This window comes from Malus sylvestris, chromosome 17, assembly GCF_916048215.2.
Source record: "Malus sylvestris chromosome 17, drMalSylv7.2, whole genome shotgun sequence".
Lineage (NCBI taxonomy): Eukaryota > Viridiplantae > Streptophyta > Magnoliopsida > Rosales > Rosaceae > Malus > Malus sylvestris.
Window position 1 is genome coordinate 27,332,573 of NC_062276.1, and position 20,957 is coordinate 27,353,529.

The following is a 20,957-nucleotide window of genomic DNA, read 5'->3' on the forward strand; positions in this document are numbered from 1 at the left end:
ATCCACCCGTGTCCCTAACCCCCAACCTTCCTTTCCCATCCACCTTCTTCGAATTTGTTGAAAGTCTTGGAGATTTGATGCCTTCTGGAAACATGTTCAGAGAGAGGAAGATGGGGAAACCATCAGATCTACGCAATTTACGGTCTCGACCAGTTGCACACCATTCTCTTCCTTCTCTTCAATGATGTCCTATTTACTGTTCTGTCACTCCTCTACCTCACTTATTTCAACTCTGTCACCCTCTTCTTCCACCACATCCTCCCCATTGACACCGCCTGTTTTGCCACCAGGTTCACTGGCTCCGTCACCGCCCTTTTCGCCCTCTACCTCTTCTTCGCATCTGGACACTTCATATACTTCTCACTCCCCCTCCATTACAACGTCGCCCAGCACATGGTCGGCTCAGTCAATGAATGGTTGACCTCAGGAGACTGTCATTCGGGGATGGGTACTTCGACGTCGTGGTGTCTGCTGTGTTCATCCACACCATCAGAAAAGAGTACGGCCATCGGACGGTGGCGGGGAGGTTCTCGTCGGAGATGGAGGTGTAGTGGGGAGGGAATTGGTTGAAGGTGAAGCAGAAAGGGCAGATCCAGATCTTGGCAGCGTAATCGACGGTGGAGAAGGGGTTGAGGACGGAGCAGCATGTGCGGTAGCTGAGAGGGGTGTAGGGGAAGACGGGCATGGAGAGGAATGGCTTGATCGGAGTGTCGATGGATGGGTGGCTAGGTGGAGAAGACGATCAAGTGGGGAGGATGAGGGCGAGGGAGAGTCACTGTAGGGTTTTGGTTTTGGAGTGAAGGGAGGAAGGGTGGGGGAGACGGGTGGGATAGGAAGAAGGTGGATGGGTCCCACATTATTTTTATAAAAATATTTAAATAATTGTATTTTAAATTTTTTAATAGAAAATGGGTCATGCCTCAAGGCACTTCAGCATTTAATAGAAGAATTGACAAACAAACTAACGGAATGTATGACATTGCAATAAATTCGAAAATAAGGTATGACATTAAAATGTTTTTAAGATGTTGTATGAAACTGTGGTTAACTCAATTGTTAAGCTAATTTTTTGTAATTTACCGTTAAAATTAAGTGTTGACGTGGCATAAATTGGATTTACATTTGAAGCACGTCTTGCACCAATTTAATCCCTGTGTAACAATAGTTTAGAGTATTCGTCGAAAAGCGTAAAATACTTATTGTCGAAATAGTCCATGGACGGATGATTTAAACGCAATTAACATTGTTTTCATTTTTATTTTTTTGGGTAAAAGCTTGTTTTTTGTTCTTTATTAAATAAATGGGGAGTCTGCACTCTCCTTCCACCTTCGGCACTCTTAAATATATATATATATATATATATATATATATTTTTTTTTTTAATATAACTGGCCACAAATTGATCTCAAACTCATTATTCATGATATTTAAATATAAGATCTCTCACTTATAAATAAAAAATAATCCTAGTAAATCATCGAACTAAGTCATTAAACTATGTTCGTGTACTTACATGGAATATGTTCATCACCACCCAATACATTAATAAAATGTGACATCACTGTAGTTGCGAACTTCTTGTCGTTCCATGTAAGTTTCACTTCCAAACAGTAGATTATGCTTTTAAAAAATTAAGAAGGATTACAATCTTCAAAGAGTACTTCCTGGATTAAATCCAAAGGCTCTTCAAACTAAAAACACTCAAGATTTCGTTGGCATAAAAGCACCTGTAAATGGACCTATTGTAAGTAGTTTAGTTCAAGGATCATCTCTGCTTGACCCACGCGTCAAACCATCTTTTCATGTTGACATTGATTACGTGGATGGATAAACGTTTGCCCTTGCAATCAACGTCAACATGATCTACTTTTCTGCATGAATTAGAACTTAAGCTATATACTAAGAACCCAGGTGCGCATACGAGAACATCATCTACTATTTCATCCCAATACAGCAAGCTGACCAGGGCTTTCAGTTTCAGATGACTGGCTAGTCAGCTTGCTTTATCTGGTTGCAACCACACTTCGTTAATCGTTATACGCTTAAATTTGTTACCGACTGCTAATGTATCCAAAGTCGATCCAGCAAATATATATACAAACCCGAAAATTTGTTATCTAACTGCTAATGTATGTACATTTCTTCCATTCATGTAGTAATACTTGAAGGAAAACAAGCAATAACGAACTATGACAAACTCATATCCTTGAAAAGGAAAAAAAAATGTCTGAAGGGGAAGTTCATCAAATCTGCAATGCCTGAGAGTCTCAAAGCGTAACTCAAGAGGTGTCCTGTTCGAATGCACGCATCAAACGTTAAATTTGATATTTGGGATGTGAGAAATCTTGGACCACTCTTTTCCTTTCGACTTTTGGCAATGTTTTTGGAGGATCTTACACTTGCTGATCGTCAAATTCTGCAGCGGTATCTCTTTCAAGAAGTGTGGCAAAGCCTTTACGCAAAAGCAGGAGTCAATCTCTAAGGACATGAGACATGGCATTATTTGGGTCCAACTATCTTCTTTCTTGGACTTTGATGCCCCTACCCACGCATTCCACTTGAACAAGGAAGAAAAACGAAGTTCCCTCAGTTTCGGGAATGAAACTAAACAGCACTTCTCTGCACCACCGGTTTCTATCCCCAAAAACTCGCACCCCACCTTTTTCATGCTTTTCATATGACATATTTCGAGTGATTCAAGGGACAGGAGTTTCCCCAAAGGAGGTAGAGACTCACAATCCAGGCAGGAATGCAGGATAAGCCTTCTCAAATTCGTTAAACTCATCATCCAATCTGGAGACACGGTTCTGCCCCTATACTTCCGAATCTCTAAAGATTCCAAATTCGGATGTGGTTGTAAAGCTTCAAGTATAATTTTATCTTCGAGCCCCCTCTCTTCACTCCCATCAAAATCTAGAGTCAAATCAACAAGGTTTCCTCTGTTTACGAGTTCCGCTTTCTCAGCCTCATTCACATCTTCTAGGTTCCCACACCTACATATATGAAGATACCCTTCAAGCTTGTTCAAAATTTTCAAATCTCCCAGCTTAAATGCTTCTTCGTTGTCATACTGTGGTAGGACGAGCATATCTAGTGTCTGTAGAGAAGTCAGTTTTGCAATTCCCTTGGGCAAACTCTCTAGATTAAAAGAACAATCAATGTGAAGGTGTCTTAAGTTCAATAGCTTCCCCATCCTCTCTGGTAGTTTTCTAATTCGCATACAATCGTTGATCAACAAAGTTTGCAAGTTAGATAAATCACACAGCGTCTCAGGCAACCTTTCCAGCTCTTCGTTGCTAGATAAATTGAGATATCTCAAATGTATAAACTTTCCAACGTCCTCCGGTAGTTCTTTGAACCAGCAGCGACTCAGAGTTAGTGTTCTCAGACATGTTAGATGCAAGAGTATATCAGGGTTTATCGCAATGTTCATTGAACTCAATGTGAAGAGTGTACGCAGTCCTTTTCCTTTGCATGCTGAGTTAGGAAATGCAGCCCCAGGTGCTAGGACAAAAGTAGAATGACGGGCTACGTCAATGTTTGCCTCTCCGAGGTCAGCCCCAGGTGCTAGGACATAAGAAGAGTCACAGGTGCCTCCACTGCCAGACTCTTCAATGCAATCAATACCCGTGATAAAGCAGTCATACCTTGTGACATATTGGACCAAGCGATGCACTTCTTCATGCATCTTGCATTTTACAATGCTCCCTTTATAGTCTGTTTCAAAGTCTTGGAAGAAAGACCGCATCGCTAAATTCATAAAGCATTCTTGGCCTAGTATTTCCTTCTCTTTATTTCTGTCGACATTGAAACCAAGATAACCTTGCGACATCCACATTTTGATCAAATTGTCTCTCTCAATGACATGACCTTTCGGAAATATTGCACAATATGAGAAACAACATCTAAGCACAGGTGGCAGATCATGATAGCTAAACAGAAGCAGGTCAAAAGTGCTTATGTTGTTGGCATGTCCCAATTCCCACACCATTTCTCGCAAAACAGATTCCCACTGTCCTCTAGTATTCTTAAAGTGCATGAGACCCGCCAAGGTCTTTATCGCAAGAGGCAAGCCATAGCACTTCTTTACAATTTTCTTACCAATTCTTTCGAGTTGTTTGCACTCACTTGCATCCCTTCCGAAAAAAGCTCTCTGTCTAAACATTAACCACGCATCTTCCTGCGACACTGCGCTTAGATCAATTACGCTAGTAGCTCCCATCATCTTAGCAATGTTGCTAGTTCTTGCAGTCAGCAAAATCCTACTCCCTGCTGCACCAAAACGCAAAAGCTTCCAAAGAACATACCCCTTTGAGAAGTCTCCATCCCGGAGATCCCACGCATTATCAAGGACTAGAAGAAACTTCTTTCCACCAATCGATGCACGAATACTCTCTAACAAAGCTTCCCGTTCAACAGAGTTCAACGTTCCACTCTTACGAGGGATAGCTTCAAGAATTTCTCTGGCAACCCTCGGCTCATCAGGCGAAACAGAGTCGCACCCCCATATCCTCAGATCGAAATGGGTTCTGACACTTTGATCATTATATGCTAACCGGGCAAGAGTGGTTTTCCCCATTCCACCCACCCCAACAATTGAGATTACACCATTCCCCCAACACCCTTCACTCCTCTCAGGTACCAATTTGCTTATCAAAATCTTCGTATCTTCGTCTCGACCATAGATTGCGGACTCTACTTCTTCAATTAACTTATAAGTGGCAGTTCCAATTCCTAGTCTCCCGGATTGTTCAATCTCTCTATTTTTTACAGAATTAAACTTGAACCTATGTCTCTCAGTTGCAATTTCACTCAGTCTTTCCCTCAAACACTTTATCCTCTTTGCAATTCGAAGCCAATCGACTATATCAGTGCAACAAAAGCACGAGGTGAGTTGGGAAAAGCATACCTTCACAAAGCTAAAAGCTTTCGATATTCCACGACTTTCTTCTTCTTCCTCCTTCTGGGTATCTTCTGATTCAGGGACGGCAGCGCTGCAGCACTCATCGAGCACGTCCTCGATGTCGCAGCTGGCGTCTTTGAGCTTGTCCAACCACACTCTGACTGGCTCCTCCTTCACTCCCCTCTTCTCGGCGTCCTCTAGAACAGGTTCGATGTCGCGGAGGATTCTGGCGAGCTCTGGGAACCTGTGTTTTTCTTGGAGCTGGTCTATGAGTCTGGAGACCAAGGCGACTGCATCAGCCATGATCGGAGCTGTAGCTTGACTAACAAGAAAGAACGGAAAAGGGTAGGAAAGTTAGGACAGAGGAAGATACATTTGTACAAGAAAATACCCATTAGAAAAAGGAACGTTGACCAAACAAGAAAAAGGAAGGGAATGAGAAAGATATCAAATATGCCGTTGCCCAATTTTATAATAATGTTTCACGTGTGTCCAAAATAGAGTTTAATCTTGTACCAACAGGATCCTCTCGATCCTTTTGGTGAGGATTCTGATATCCGTAAATTGTATTCGTTTATTGTACATTATGTGGTCATTTTTTGTCAGCTACTGTTTGTATTTAATTTTAAATAAAAATATTTAAAATAATTTCTAACCGCATGATGTACGATGAACGAATATGATTCAGGGATTCCCGAAATTCTCACAAAGAGGATCTGGCGAGGATCCGGATTCAATCTTGTATTTTCAATTTAAGTGTTTGCCTTTTGAATGAGTTCCTAGGAAGGTGCGTAGAGCTTTCAGATTTTTCGCTGCTCGTGTGTTTACACCAGTCTTTTTCTCTTTTTTTATTTATTTATTTTTTCTTGTTGCTCTTATTGATATTGTTGTTTGCGGGTTGTTTCGTGCGAGCTTCTTTCAATTTGTGGTGCAGAACTATGTGGAGCTCCTTGGAGGAAGTCGCAGTCTTCTTTTTATCCACTTCGAGGGCTCTGTTTGGCTCGATTTCAGGCGATTGTTGGTGGCGCTAGTTCGATAGGTGTTCTTCTGACGATGGTGACGATCGCAAGTTGTTAGGATTTTTTTTTCGGTTTTTCTTTTGTTTTGGGTCCATAATTTTCTTTTGGGCTTGTTTTGATGTACTTTGATTCCATACCTCTGTTGTGTGCTTATTGCAATTCGGTCTCTTTCTTGTAAATTTATTTTCTTGGTAATAAAGTTACCTTGATAGAAAAAAACTTTCTAATTAGGAGTTTAAAATTAATAGGTTAGGGTGTTTTTGTCATTTTATGACTATTTATTTTTCATTAGGAACAATGTTTGTCTATTTACTTGTGTACAGTGATATAACACTTTTTACCGTGCAAATATCTTAATTTGAACTGTTGAATGTTAAAAGTTTTACATCTTTTCGGTATTTAATCTAAATTGTGATTACTGATGTACTAATCTTGGTTTTAGGGGTGACATTTGTAGTTGTCTAACCACTGATTTTGTTAGTTTCAATTTGATGTTATTCGATCTGGCAATGGGTTGTGTTTAATGGGCTTAAGTCGGGTCGACAACTATCATTTTTATAACAGATTATCGAAATCTAACCCATTAAATTAACATATATTTAAATCCAACCAATGATATTAATGAGTCAGCCATTTTATTCAGTAACACCCTTAACAACTTTTTCTTTAATATATATTTTTGCCTCAGCTAATTTTAGTATTTCATGCTCGTATTCATAATCGTATTGAAATTGGCTAGCAATAATGTTTTAAATTTTCCTTCGACGCGAATTAAACTACTGGTTACAAATTAAAAAGAATATTACTAGATCGAAATGAGTAGCGCTTTTTTTTGTTTTTTTTGTATATTTATTTGTATAAAAGAGAGAATATACAAAGAAAATAAACCGGTGGCTTGGAATTCTACAGTGACTGGGCCTTAAAACCCCGTGGCCAAACACGACGCAGAAGCCTGAGTTTTAGCAAAAGTAAGAAACCGCAAGAGAAAAGAAAGAGTGCGAGAAAGCAAAAGAAGATGAGCAGCGAGGCCAAAACCAATAGCACAACAGCTGCAGGACGAGGAGGAGGAAGCGGTGGCGGTGGTGGCGGAGGTGGCGGAAGGGAATTTAGGGCGAGGATGGAGCACTACTTGTACAGCGGTGAGAAGAAGCACGTATTTGCAGGCATCGTTATTATCAGCGCCGTCTTTGCCGTTCCTTGGTACCTCATGAATCGAGGTTCGTATCTCCTTACTTCGCTTTCGATTTATATGCTGCCGTTTTTGGGTTTTGGTGAATACAGCTACGGATTTTAGGATTTAGAATTTTCCTTCATTTTCTTGGCAACCAAACACTGGAAATGTATAAATTAAATCAAATTTCCCGTAATCATCTGAAATTTTGCAGTTGGTTGGTTGCTGTTAATTGATTACAATGTATTAGTTAACAATTATATTTGGGTTATGCCTATCTGAGCAGTGAAAGTTACTCTAATTTGCATTCATGAATTAACTGTTGCAAGCATGGTTTAAAATATTCATAATATCCCGATATTTTCATCGAAATTTCCGTGTTTTTGAACTACCGATATTTGTTTGGACTACCAATATTTCCGATATCATCGATATTTTAAACCTTGCTAAGTCACTCATGTATCTTACCATGCAATGTATAAAGTGTAAAGAGGAAATTGTACAAATGGTTCTTCAACTTTAATCAAATTGGAGCAATGGTCCCTCAACTAAAAATTCATTACCTTTGGTCCCTCAACTTATCAAAACGTGCAGCTATGGTCCCTCAACTAAAAATCCATTACCATTGGTCCCTGAACTTTAATTCAAGTGGAGAAATGGTCCTTTAACTTTAACTCAATTGTAGCAATGGTCCTTCCAATATAACTCGTTTTGACAAATTTTTTAACATAGTTGACGAAAAGAACCATAATTATACACTTTGATGAGTTAAGGGACCCTAATTATATAAATGGTCATTCCAACATAGCTTATTTTGACAAAATTTTGACAAAATTGATGAAAAGGACTATAGCTACACATTTTGATAAGTTGAGGGACCAATGGTAATGGATTTTTAGTTGAGGGACCATTGCTCCAATTTGATTAAAGTTGAGGGACCATTTGTACAATTTACTCAAGTGTAAAATATTGTACTAATTCATTATATATAAATGATTATGGTGTGTTTAAACTTCTTTCATTAATTACTACATATTTTCTACACTCACAATGTTTGTTAGCTCGCTATATCTATCATGCAGTGCATTTCCTTCCAATTTTTTGTGATAAACTAATAGATAATTGACTAAATAAACATCCTGCAAAGTTTCAATAAAAATTTTCAAGTTTTTCTTACAATTTCCGTGGTTTTTATTCAATTTTTATCGATATCGATAATATCCTGATATTTCCATCGAAATTTCCGTGTTTTTGGACTATCAATATTTATGATATCATCGATATTTTATATCTTGGATGCAATTACTTAAGAATTTGGGCTCCTATAACTTCAGCAGCATTTTGTTCTGCTACTCTATTCTGTGAAAAAAGAGAGCCAGCAATCTACACTACTGTTTTCCACAGCATCATGCCCTGTTTGATTTCACCATATTGTAGCGAAATACATGTTACCGATTTCGTGGCAGTTTTTTGATTGAATGGTTATAGTTCATGACTATGCTTTGTCCGATGGAGTTAAGACTCCGTTATGGGATTTTGTTTCGGTTACCTGTTGGTAGTCGCCATTTTGCCCGTCTCTGTTTCCTCATCGGCCAATCTAATATAATTCATCTTCTCTCCTGTAGGGGCCGTTATGGGATTTTGTTTCGGTTACCTGTTGGTAGTCGCCATTTTGCCCGTCTCTGTTTCCTCATCGGCCAATCTAATATAATTCATCTTCTCTCCTGTAGGGGCAAAGCATCAATCTCATCAAGATTACTTGGAAAAAGCTGATAAGGCAAGGAGTCAAAGACTTTCTTCCGGGGCGCCTGCCGCTGCTAAATGATTTCATGTTGAAGAATCTCCTCTGGTTTTTCATAATGGTTGGAAGGTGCAATGTATCTTTGTTGTCTGACACTCTTTTTGCCTTCCTCGACCCGTTTTCCAGAAGAGTGGCTTCTCATGATCCTTGAGGAGCAATGGGTTGTTTTGCTTATTTTCTTTTCGATAGGTACAAATGTACGGCTTATGAGGCATCGTTTTGAATGATTAGGCAGAACCGAACTTCTGTTTCCAGTCATGTTGAGGTGCATCCATGTGAGGAATTCATTTGATTTCTAGCTCGCAACGGGTTCCATTCGTTATCATCTTGAGCTTGCATTGTTCGGTAACATTCGGTTAAAAACTCCGGTGTCTTGATTGTTGAACCAAAACAAGGACGCCCTTGTGTGAATGGCGAATTTGTTGATCGGTTGATGTAGTTGATGTTTTTAACGCGGCAACAGGAAAGAAACGCAAGTTAAAACGTTGCATTTTCCCTTCATTGCTTGGTGTCACTTTCTCTCAAGAAGGATGTAAGACGTGCTTGTGACACCTAAATTTTTCCATTGCCCGGCACATACAACACTTTCCTCTTTCGTTCTTCGGTCTCCACCCTTGTTCATCAAGACCGGGAGAAAATTTCGTATACATGGATCAAATACAGACTTGTGAATCATATCGAAAGAATTGAAGCATCGAGCCAACTTTCGATTATTCTGAGACGGTACAAATAAAATGGCAACAAATATTCCTTGATTGAGGTTTAAGTTTACATCTAAAGTGGCATCAGTCTTCGGTACTTGAAGAACCACACAAATGCAGAAAATATGCAAAAGCCAGTTACTCCTGTAATTATAAGTACCCACTGAAATGCAGCAGGCTCATCAAACAATGATATTTCGAAATTCATCCCAAATATTCCTGCCACAACCCCAAATATGGCAACAACAAACGTTGCAGTCGTGAGTAGCAACTCAAATTGAATCAGCTGGTTTCGAACGTTATCCTGAGCGCAAAAACTTTCTCATGTTAAAATTCGGTTCCACCAATACAATGAAAGTTCAATGAAACCAGGCAGAGAAATTTATTCAGGATAACAAGGCACTTACCAGCTGAATGTTAATGAAATCTTCGGTGTCGTCAATGTACTCTTTCAACTGAGACATGGGACAGTCGGGTTAATATAACAAGGAATGATTAGATATAGTCGTCGATATACATATAGTGGTGTCAATTTAAAAAACAAGTTCTATGCTTACCGATGTCAGCTTATTGAGGGTGCTATCAATGACAACAAAGTATGCTTCCAGTAACATCTCAAGCTCTTCTATACTCTCCTTGGCACTTTCTGAACTCCTCATGCTTTCATGTCTACTCCTTGCAATGCTCAGGCTTTTCTCAAGCTTTCGGCCATCGGGAGGTGAAGACACAGGAGAAACAGGAGCAGAAAGAGATGGACCGTCTGTAGATCTGTACCCCATCATAGATTGATCACCATAAAATGCTGACTCCATGCGACTTTTCTTCTCAGTGAGATACATCTCAGCCATATCTCCATCATCATCCATGAGCTGCTCTATTTCATCCCGAACCTAAACAGAGGCAGCTCAAATGTTGGAACACAGTTTTGGTTGTCATGGTGGCTTAAGCAGGATGAAGCTAATTAGTAGATAAATATACAATACCTTCTGAACTCTCCGAGTCAAGGCAAGAAGTCTGCTTTTCAAACGACGTGCACGTTCCAAGTTTAGTGTACTGATCTTTGACGTGAGCTCATCCAGTAATGGATATGCTTCAATTTCTAGTTCGGCTGCCTATACAATACACCATTAATAAATGAGTTACTAACTTGGAGAATGTTTAGCCACCAAGAAAATGATCCAAGTTCATACTTCAAACTACGGATGGTGTCTTCAAAATTGTGTACAGCATTAATAATCAACGGGCATACTGTAAATATAACAAATCCATGTATATTTTACTTTTTAGAGAAACAATATATTATTAAAATTGATTAATCTCGCAAGAATACAAAACAGACAACAAGAAGTCTGCTGAATACCGAAGTTAGAAGCTAAGAAACTAAAAGAAGTAATTTTGTTTTGACAAAAACAACTCTCTAAGCAGAAAAAATAGCAACGTTGGGGCATTTCTTGAACTCTGACGTGATTAAAAATGATGAAAAAAATTAAAAAAAATTAAAAAAAATAAAACATCAACGTACAAATAAATGCAATCTCTCTTTGGGCTACATGGCAACTGCTGTAATCAACAACAATAATCAAAGGAACTTTGTAATTAATAGCATCCATCAACGTTCTGTATACTACTCCCTGTGGAATTTCCACGAGGATACAACTCTAAATGCTAAAAGTGCGGAAATAAAATGCAAAAGGAGATGCAAAATGTTGAACTACAAGTAAAATATTGGGGTAGAAATGAATAAACTAATTTCTTTTTCCCCAACTAAGTCTGCACTGTCTCGTGCCCACTTACCAAAACTAGAAAAAGATGCTGCTGATTTAATTTGAAAAGGTTCACTCGACCTCCAATAACTTACCAATTTATTTAAAACTTAAAAGTACATGCGAATATTCAATGACAAAAAGATTATTCAACCATCAGTGTTCTTCACTGTCTAAAGCCTCATGTTTTCAATTTCAAACACCACACCACAGATACCACTATGTTGAGTGCTTGATGAATAAAACGTAAGGGGCACAAGGTCCTCAAAGTAACAAGGAACCAAGTCCTTAACTCCAATCATCATCAACAACAACAACAACAAAGCCTTTTCCCACTAAGTGGGGTCGGCTATATGAATCCTAGAACGCCATTACGCTCGGTTCTTAGCTCCAATCATCACAAAAAAAAAATTTAACCACATAACCGGCTGTGGCAACTCGGCAAGTATCATTATCAGTCACCAATAAGGAACTGAACTCAAAACTATATAAATCCTTATGTAATGGACTGTACAAATCCACTGAATTTCTAAATCCTCAGCAACTTCATCTCTTCAACTAGTGAAAGAGTACAACCATACTATTGTTTGGCATCATATAGAGACTAAGAAAAGAGGAAAAAATCAAAACAAAACATTTTCCTTTAATAATAACAATATTTGGTATTGCAATAGCACCTTGACAAGAGGGTACACAAACCCTTGATCCTATCAATGTAAAATAAAAGGCAGAAGAAGCATGATTCGACATAGCCTAGTCTCCCACTAAAACAAATAACATTTTTGCATTCGACAGACAACACTAGATTTCATTAACCAAACATAAATATAATCGTAAAAGAAAGGCAATATTAAATGTACCAGTAAATGAATGAAGTTCTATAGCCAATTTGCACCATGTCTCAATGCCAGCTCAAGCATCTGTGGTACTTGAGCTAAACAAAATGTGACAGATATGGTTATTAGGGTATGCACTCCACTTTTTTGTATTACTTACAAGTCTTCAAAACCTATTAAGTATTTACCGGTCCTGTTGCATAGTTATCAAAATACTTTTAGAAATATGTCCTTGCAGAAATAACAGTCATTGCCCACATCTACTAATGAGCAGTGATAGAGATCCTAAATTCTTGTGTTCCCTTACATACCTGAGAATCGAGAAATGTACAGGCAGCCTCCAGAGCAACTTCTAAAGCCCTAAACTCAAAGGGCAAATAATCAGGTGATGTGCTCCCAAACACACTATCAAAATTTCTATTTCCTCTCTGCCGACTCAAGCCAGAACCATCAGACTGCCAAACATCACCTACTCCATTTGTTGTCAATCTTCTCTGAAGCTCCACCACATACTGCAATACATAGCTATCAAGGGAATTCAAAAGCAGAACCTCATCGGCCGTAATAATACATCGAATCTGCTCTAGATTAACCACAATAGCTTTCTCTCTTCCAAGGATGGTGGAAGGGTAAACAAATAAAGGATCAAGCAGGCGTAGATCACGAGCAGGAAGATCACAACGACGCATCATGGTGAACTTATCAACCTCAATGATCTGAGAATTGCCAGACGTATCAACGCGAATCCAAGACCGAAGGCCCTGGCCCCGCTTCTTCAGCCCCAGAACATCTACTCCTTGAAAAGGTTGCCTTCCAAAGGCAGATGATCGATAAGATGCTTCGCGAAGGTTTACAGCTGATGCAGGTTTTGGGACTTTTGGTGGAAGCAGCCTCTCTTTGAGGTCCTCCATTATGTATGAGCTCTCAATGCTGCAACATTAAAAAACAAACGACTTTAATTTTGATGTAACACTTGTCTATATCTATATGCATACAATTCCAGGGCCAACGATTGCATAACTTCTTGATTAAAATAAAGGGAAATAAATTCCTCACAGCCATTTTCGGTCCCAGAAATAAACAGGGGTGTGTGAAAATCATTTCCGCCATAAAGGAAAATACTTTCTATAGTTCATGTGTGCTAAATATGATTGTATCTACTCAAGAATATATCTTAAACTAAAATAAAGAGACCCAATTCATCAAAATTTCAAGAAAATAAATTATGGGATATAAGCATACGATTCAACAAAGCATGGAAATCTAAAACCAAAATTTTAAGAACTCCAATCCCAATCCCAGTGCCACCAAAACAAAAACGAAAGCATCAGAAATCCAAAAGCTACAAGCTTGGTGGCTCAAACTCCACAATCCCAGTTTCCACACCATAAAAACACGTAAACAGGCACACCCAGATAACATAGAGCAGAAGAAAAAGCACCTGCAAAATGTCGGTTGCTGCAAAAAGCTGGTGGTTGTTGATGATCGTCAGCAGCTCAGCTCACAATTGAACAATTCTTCCGGACGAAATTGAAGAATCGATTGGCCTGAATAAGAATCGGAACCCTAGATTCAGAAATCGAGAGGATTTCAGCATGCCCAATCGAGATGCTAACTGAAATTCGCGGCGGGCGTATCAGGTGGTTTGTCTACCGGTTCGTTGGAGGAGGAACCAAAAGAATCATGGGATGGGAGGGCAACGTCCTGGAAACAAAATCCTCTACTTTCAAAATGGTTTAAATAATTAATAAATTAATAATTCTTTTTTCTGAAGATAAAATCAATATTTAATGGTTTTGTTTTGTTTTGTTTTGTGCAGGAGTAGAAAGTAGGAAGAATGTGAGTGAGTTTTGTCTGCTTTTGTTTCTACCCGTTTTTTTCTGGATCCTACTTCAACTGCTTAATGGGTCAATCGGGCCTTAAATGAAAACCAAAACTAGCCCTGACAATTTTTTAGATGATCCGTTAATCGGACATTAAACGATTCAAAGATAATGGATTTTAGATCAACCTATTAAAAAATCAGGTCGTTATTAGCAAATTCATTAAGAATTCATTAACGTGTCAGGTCGTTATTGGGCAGTCGTTAAGAATCCGATAAGATTTTGTTTGATGGATCTAGATGTTAGACATGAGAATTTCTTACATAACTCGTTAATTCAACACGATTGGGTCACATATTAAGAATTTGCTAAGATAACAGGTATGACACGAAAACGATACGAACCCGACTAACATGACCCATTTGCAGGCCTACCCAAAACATTCATACCCAATCCAACCGAATTGTTTTCTTCTTCTTCATTTCTTTTGTTTTGATTAAGTGTCTTTACTAATTTTTTTTTTCTAGCATATTTGCTTATTAGGATTGAGTGCGGAAGAAGAAAGAAAAATGATTCTAATTTCCGACTTTTTCATGCTTAAAACACACAAAAGTATATAGGTTTCGCTTTAAAACTCGTTATCGGACGAGGAATTTGATCAATTAGGAGTAATGGATGTAATTCATATTTTATCTCTTGAAACTCAGCCTATCAAATTTCAAGCATCTAATTTATTTTTTGTAAATTTTTTTTATGATCCGAGGTATCTAAATTTTAATTAATCGTTCATAAATTATTCTTGTAAAAAATTAGACAAATCTAAAATAATTATGACATCTAATTGTGGTGAAGAAAATAGAATAATATAATTTCTTCAAATAAACACTAAAATGGATACTATTTAATCCAACCGTTATCTAGTTTTAAATTTGAATGATTTTTAGTAGAAATAATCATTGAAGGAATACCTTATTTGAAAAATTCCTTAGACCATCTCCAACCCTGGGCTAAAAGCCAAATTACCCCCCAAATTACCCTCCCCAAACACTCTCCAACCCACGCTAAAATTTTATGCTAAATGCCAAATGCTATTTCTGGGCCAAATACCCCCCAGCTTTCCCCCTGGGCTAAATGCGAAATGTTTATAGGAATTTAAATTTTTTTTAGATTAAAATGTTCATAAAATTAATTTACAATAATCTACATATTTATTTATTTTTTTAAATTGATTTAAGAAAAAAATTTAGGCTAATTTCATTCTTTAATAATTCCGGACTAAAATTTTAGGGTAGAAGGGTTGGAGCAGAAAAGATGTTTCTGGGCTAAAAGCTAAATTTTCCGGGCTAAAAAATTTGACTTTTAGCCCAAGGGTTGGAGATGGTCTTAGCGAAAGAAGACTAATAATACCAATATAAAAATGAAAATATATATAGACATTAAACTTGAGAGTACGAAAAAGTCATCTGTATATTTATTCTAAATAAAAAATTATTATTATGAAAAAATAAGAAATATATTTTTATTTATAAGAAAGATTATATATAGCGTACAATCTCTAGTAGTTGATTCCACGGAATGATCGTCGCTGCCCTATGGATATGGAGTAAAAACAAGGGGCAAGACTCTTTCACTCTTTTCTGTCACCCCTCAAATCCGAACTCGGAATCGGTGAAAAAATAATATGTGTGAGTAAAAATAAAATTAAAATTAAATATAATAAAAAAAATTGAAATGGGTGAAAATAAAATCCTCTTATAAATCAAGAATTCTTTATAAGGTCAAAATAAATAAATAACACTTCTAGTCTTGCATCTAATTCAATCTCATCCCGCTTATCCCTTTGACTGTCTAGTTTGAAAATCTGCATAACAATAGAGAGGTAAACTTCAACAGCTCAGAAGGGACATAACATTACCAAAATAAAATTAACTATACTAAATTAAGTGTCATGAAATCATATAACCAAATGTCAAATTACCGTCGATAACAATGCACGAGTGCAATGCAATACTCTTCGTCTCTACCTGTTGGTTCATATAATAAAATGAACAGACCTGCATGTACCTTACTGTGCATTTTACCATTGCAGTAGTGGTTCAAATGCTCTATTATACAAACCAACCCTGGTAACATAATCATCCTAATTTCCCCTTTTGTTACTCATCTTGATTAACGCTTTGTCGCCAGTCCTAAATTACGTGGTAAAACCATGTGCACTGTAGGTTGACTTGAGATTTGATACCTACCAAGAATTAAACTCAACAAAGATCATTTCCAACTACACTAATTTCCAATTCCTTTCTCAACAATAAAGTTCCAACCACTTCTTCTCACATGTGATTGGTGTACAAATAATTTCAACTCATGTTTCAAATAGATCAGATCATATTTTCAAAGAATAACATTCCAATAAAAATTTTAATATCATGTAAACACCCAGAGAATATTTATCCAATTAACACCAAATCACATTAATTAACCAATAAGATCAATATAATAGCCTCAAGCTGATCACCTTGATAATACAATCAGGAGAATATCGAACTCGGAGTCGGTAAAAAATCAGAATTTGGAACGCGTGCTAATTGAATAAGTAAAAGGAAACTAAAATAATAATAATGATAATAATATATTCCTTTTATAAACATAACCAAGATTTATTTACAATCATATAAAATAATAATAGCAAAACTTGAATAACCTACCCACTTGAATAACCTAGGTCGTAAACCTGCAAAATTTAGTTAGGATGTGCTTAAAATGTTCAGTAGGGACATGTGGGTTCGATTAGACCATTCACTGGAGAAATGAATGGTTTCCTCGCCTCATTCTCACTCGAAGAGAAAAGAGATTGCATTCCTTTCCGCTTATGATGTTGGCCGTTAGCAACCTACTTATCAAGAGAATGCTAAAAAGGTAGTAACATACATTATGTTCCTCGTCCCAAGACAGAAGAGCAATAGATATTTTGGTTTTGCGTGGGGTTTAGGATAGAAATTTAGTCTAAACATATTTCTCTTTATATTTTTTGCAGCATGGCAAAAGGAATTCGTCCTACTGCATCCTACCCTCAAGTTGACCACCTTGATGAACATATTCTTTAATATCAAACTCCTTGTGGGTGTCCAAATAGGATGTACAAGAAATTCAAATTTTTGAAAGAGTAATTTTACATTTCTTCTCATGTCACGTGTACTACTATCAATCAAATCTAAAATTTTAATCACATTAGAATTTCATTATTTGTTTTCCTTTGTTAGTATTATTAAAACTTTAGTTTGTAAACTAAAAATTATTTAAAATTTTAATTTTGCATGCTGGTGGAATACACGTGACATGAATAAAAGTGAGAAAATTGAAATGAGAAGGTTACAAACATGCAAACTTTAATGAAAAGCTCCCGATACTATTCACTTTAACGAAAACCCATATTTTTACACTAAAAAGTCAATCCTGGTACTATTTATTTTACCCTTTATTTTGTTCTTATCATTAAAACTCAAAATTTTCAAACCATTTTTATTAGTTTTCCTTACAAACATCCTCCGAATATAAAATCAAGTCTATTAGGATGTGCCACTACAAAATGGACGATTAGAAGTTCAAACTTAATTGAGGAGAGTGCTTCACGCCAAAGCATGCAGGCGCAGGTGTGGCACATGTAAGCAGTGACAAAGCATTCAAATATTATTAAACAAAAAGCATCGGAAGCAAGAGAAATTTGAGAACATCTTTATAGAGATACTAAGAGTGCGAACATAACGATCTCTAATTTCCCCCCTTAAGTAATTGAAATATGCAACCAACCTTCCTAGAGAATAGATACTACTATATTTTCAGTTTGTATATTAAAAACATAATTTTAGAATCCTAAAACAAAATGCGGCTGGATCAGTGATACTGTTTTTTTTTTACACGAGTTTTTGTAAGGCTCACTTCATTATATATTTCAACGATCCGAATTATCTATCTTTTAAAACATCATTCATAAATCATCTTAAAAAATTAGACAAATTTGAATTCATTAAGACATTTATTTGTAGTAAAGAAAATAAACAAATTCAATTTTACAAAGCAACTCTAAACCCTTAATCCAATAACCACAAAGTTTCAAATGTGAGTGATTTTTTATAACAACAATCTTTAAAGAAAGACCTAAAAAAATAAACAATTCGTTCAATTTGAATCCATCCCGAAACAAAATATATTGTGGGATGAAGATAGTAGGATCGTGTCATGTGTAGATCTGTCACAAAAGATTCTTTTTGCGGATGACAAACATGACAACTGGTGTATCTTTTTTTTCTTTCTAAAATTACATCCAAGTTGATAACTCTCTCATTCTTTTGATTTAACTTAGAATATTAATATCGTTCGTCCTAAAAAAAAATAAAACCAGAAAATTAAACACAATTTGCAATAGTAAGACGAGAAATCTCGACACTCTTCATTTGATTTGCCAAGGCATTGCTCGGCTTCAGAGAGCTATGTACAAAATGGACAACCGGATCCTCAGTTCCATTATATATACAAGAACAACCATTTTTAGGTTGCAATGGGACTAATTTTGATTTAAACCCATGTATCGATTGATTAATTACAACTTTCCCTTCAAATATAAGGATTAATGTGAGATGTGTAGTCCCTAATTCCAGCTCCTTCCCATCCCATCCATTCCTCCCACATGTCCCAATCTGGATCGTTCATTCCCCTCATCGGCTCGTCATCCCCTTCGTCGTACGTCTCATATATCTGCGATGGAGTCGTCGTCGTCGTTTCTCCTCTCAAATCGCTCATTACAATCTGCACCAGACACATCGACAAAAGAAATATATCAGATGATTATTCAGGTGGGCACAAAACATTGTAATGGACCATACCATTTGAGATGGTTTTTTTTTAGCTAAAATGGCCTCTGAGATTTGACGTAACTCCTCAATTTGATCATTGAGATTAAAAATTGATAAGTGGTTCTTAACTTTCTCTACTGTCAATCATTCTAATCATTCCATGAAAATCTCCGTTAACTTTAGAGTATTTTTGTCTAATCAACCCTCCCCTTGCTTTTCCAACTAACAGAGATTTTTCACGAAATTATCCAAATGATTGACGGATGGAGAAACTCAATATCACTTCTATCAATTTTCAATCTCAAGAATCAAAGATGTTCATCTCAATGACCATTTTAGCTAAAAGTCTTTGGTAAAACATCTCAATCAGAGGCTTATCCCGGAACCTAATACCAGAGACCTTCTTGCGAATATCTCAAAAGATACTTATATAATTCAATGTGAGATGTAGCCCCATTACGTCAACATCATTGAAAACAAACACAATTCACAAAGATGATGCAAATTCTTTATTTTTTTTTAAACAAACGATATTATCTATACTACGTGGAATGAGTAGCTCAGCCTCACAATCAGCTAGCAATAATGTGGTTCAAATTTGCCTTTAACGAGAAACGAACCTAAGACAATTCACTTACAAGTGAAGAGGAATACTATTAGACCATAGTACTAAATGAAATTCTTCATTAAATTTCAAAGTTTTATTCATCAGAAAACAATTTCAGACAAATGCCAAGGGACTAATGACATATGTCCCATTAATTATTATATATCCACTAGCTTAGTGCCTAATTATTAGTATGTAATTTAATCTTATTTACAGTTTATATCATAGCTCCCTGAAGCTATTGTCAGCTACTACATTCCACCACTACTAACACCTTCTTTGTCACCTGCATACCTACCACCATGACTACCAAATACAGTTTTTTTCTTTTCTTTTTTACTAAAATCATTTTCGACTAAAATACCAGATGCATTTTCAAATCATAGAAACGTAAAATTGTCATTTTCGTTTTACAAAAGAGTTTTTCAAAAATCGTTTTGTAAGATGTTACCAGATTTCGTCTAAACTAGCATGATTAGAATCTAAAAACAAATTAGAAGGAAATATGACACTACCATCCAATACAAAATAGTGTTGGAAATTTTAAATATTAAATATTAATTTTTCAAATTGAATGGAAATAAAAAGTTGTAAACTTATATTCAGGACATGATGTTGAACATTTGCCTCGACCAATTTCAACCGTTTCTAACCCAATTCTCTTGTGCATTTGGTATTGTTTATATGAGCATAAGCATAAAATTATTAATTTAACTGCATGAATTATTCTTTGATTTTATGTATGATCAGTATAGCAATTAGACCCGATTTTTCAATAAATAGCAAGCTTAATATATATAAAAAAAACAATATAAGACACTAGGGAATATAATTACGTACATCATAGGCTTCGTTGATCTGGTGAAACTGAACTCCACAATTGTTTCCTCTGCATACATCTGGATGATACTGCAATTCATCAAAACCCAATCAGCCAAAAAAGTCCCACAAAAATCACTTAAAATTCTATAAATAAACCAAATTTAATTAATTATAATTATATAAACCATAGGAAAAAAAAAACTAAAAACGAAAAAAAATACAGATTAGATATTAGATTTAGAAAAAAAAAATACAAACCTTCAAGGCAAGTTGTCTAAAAGCCTTCCTGACCTCAGATTCAGAGGCACCAGGTTGAATCTTCAAGGTCCGGTAAGGATCCATCACAGAAGATGAAGCAACACAAGAAACCATCCCCCTCTTATCATTCACCATCTTCTTCCTCCTCGCCTTATTATCCTTCAACAGATTCCAGGACGACCCACTGCCCCCGATCAAACCAGCTCCAACGCAAGCCATTCGAAAAAATCTCAGAAAACCCAACAATCCTCCGGCTATTTAAAGAAAACCCAATGATCCTCTTGAGTTGGGAACGCGACCCTATCAATTAAATCAGAAGATTTTTCCTTGAAACTCAACGATTGCAATTTGCAGAACAAAAAAAATGGAGGTACTGAGGAAAGATGACTTGTTTTTTAAAAAG

General features: G+C 36.6%; 4 protein-coding genes across 4 annotated transcripts; 1 reads left to right on the forward strand and 3 right to left on the reverse strand.

Moving 5' to 3' along the window:
- Positions 1-2,308: 2,308 nt before the first annotated feature.
- LOC126611938 (putative disease resistance protein RGA3) lies at positions 2,309-5,206 on the reverse strand. Its single transcript, XM_050280243.1, has one exon. It carries the CDS (start codon positions 5,204-5,206, stop codon positions 2,309-2,311), a length of 2,898 nt encoding a protein of 965 aa, XP_050136200.1.
- Positions 5,207-6,830: 1,624 nt separating this feature from the next.
- LOC126609991 (uncharacterized) lies at positions 6,831-9,332 on the forward strand. The gene is made up of 2 exons (XM_050277928.1): positions 6,831-7,139; positions 8,824-9,332. The coding sequence occupies exons 1-2, from the start codon at positions 6,938-6,940 to the stop codon at positions 8,916-8,918; spliced, it is 297 nt and encodes a 98-aa protein (XP_050133885.1). The 5' UTR covers positions 6,831-6,937; the 3' UTR covers positions 8,919-9,332.
- A 292-nt stretch (positions 9,333-9,624) lies between these two features.
- On the reverse strand, positions 9,625-13,997 carry LOC126609975 (magnesium transporter MRS2-1-like). Its single transcript, XM_050277906.1, has 6 exons — positions 13,636-13,997; positions 12,506-13,124; positions 10,579-10,707; positions 10,153-10,485; positions 10,003-10,050; positions 9,625-9,899 (listed from the first exon to the last, which is right to left on the reverse strand). Exons 2-6 carry the CDS (start codon positions 13,103-13,105, stop codon positions 9,669-9,671), a joined length of 1,341 nt encoding a protein of 446 aa, XP_050133863.1. The 5' UTR covers positions 13,106-13,124; positions 13,636-13,997; the 3' UTR covers positions 9,625-9,668.
- A 4,433-nt stretch (positions 13,998-18,430) lies between these two features.
- Positions 18,431-20,957, reverse strand: LOC126609989 (chaperone protein dnaJ 8, chloroplastic). The gene is made up of 3 exons (XM_050277926.1): positions 20,555-20,957; positions 20,315-20,383; positions 18,431-18,820 (listed from the first exon to the last, which is right to left on the reverse strand). Exons 1-3 carry the CDS (start codon positions 20,771-20,773, stop codon positions 18,629-18,631), a joined length of 480 nt encoding a protein of 159 aa, XP_050133883.1. The 5' UTR covers positions 20,774-20,957; the 3' UTR covers positions 18,431-18,628.

Coding starts and splice junctions, on each gene's coding strand:
- LOC126611938 (XM_050280243.1), bottom strand. CDS start 5,206: ATGGCTGATGCAGTCGCCTTGGTCTCCAGACTCATAGACCAGCTCCAA.
- LOC126609975 (XM_050277906.1), bottom strand. CDS start 13,105: ATGGAGGACCTCAAAGAGAGGCTGCTTCCACCAAAAGTCCCAAAACCT. Junction 10,708..12,505: donor GTACATTTCTCGATTCTCAG/GTATGTAAGGGA, acceptor TGTATTGTATAG/GCAGCCGAACTAGAAATTGA. Junction 10,486..10,578: donor TGACTCGGAGAGTTCAGAAG/GTATTGTATATT, acceptor GCCTCTGTTTAG/GTTCGGGATGAAATAGAGCA.
- LOC126609989 (XM_050277926.1), bottom strand. CDS start 20,773: ATGGCTTGCGTTGGAGCTGGTTTGATCGGGGGCAGTGGGTCGTCCTGG. Junction 20,384..20,554: donor TTAGACAACTTGCCTTGAAG/GTTTGTATTTTT, acceptor GATGAATTGCAG/TATCATCCAGATGTATGCAG. Junction 18,821..20,314: donor AGATCAACGAAGCCTATGAT/GTACGTAATTAT, acceptor TGTCTGGTGCAG/ATTGTAATGAGCGATTTGAG.
- LOC126609991 (XM_050277928.1), top strand. CDS start 6,938: ATGAGCAGCGAGGCCAAAACCAATAGCACAACAGCTGCAGGACGAGGA. Junction 7,140..8,823: donor TTGGTACCTCATGAATCGAG/GTTCGTATCTCC, acceptor TCTCTCCTGTAG/GGGCAAAGCATCAATCTCAT.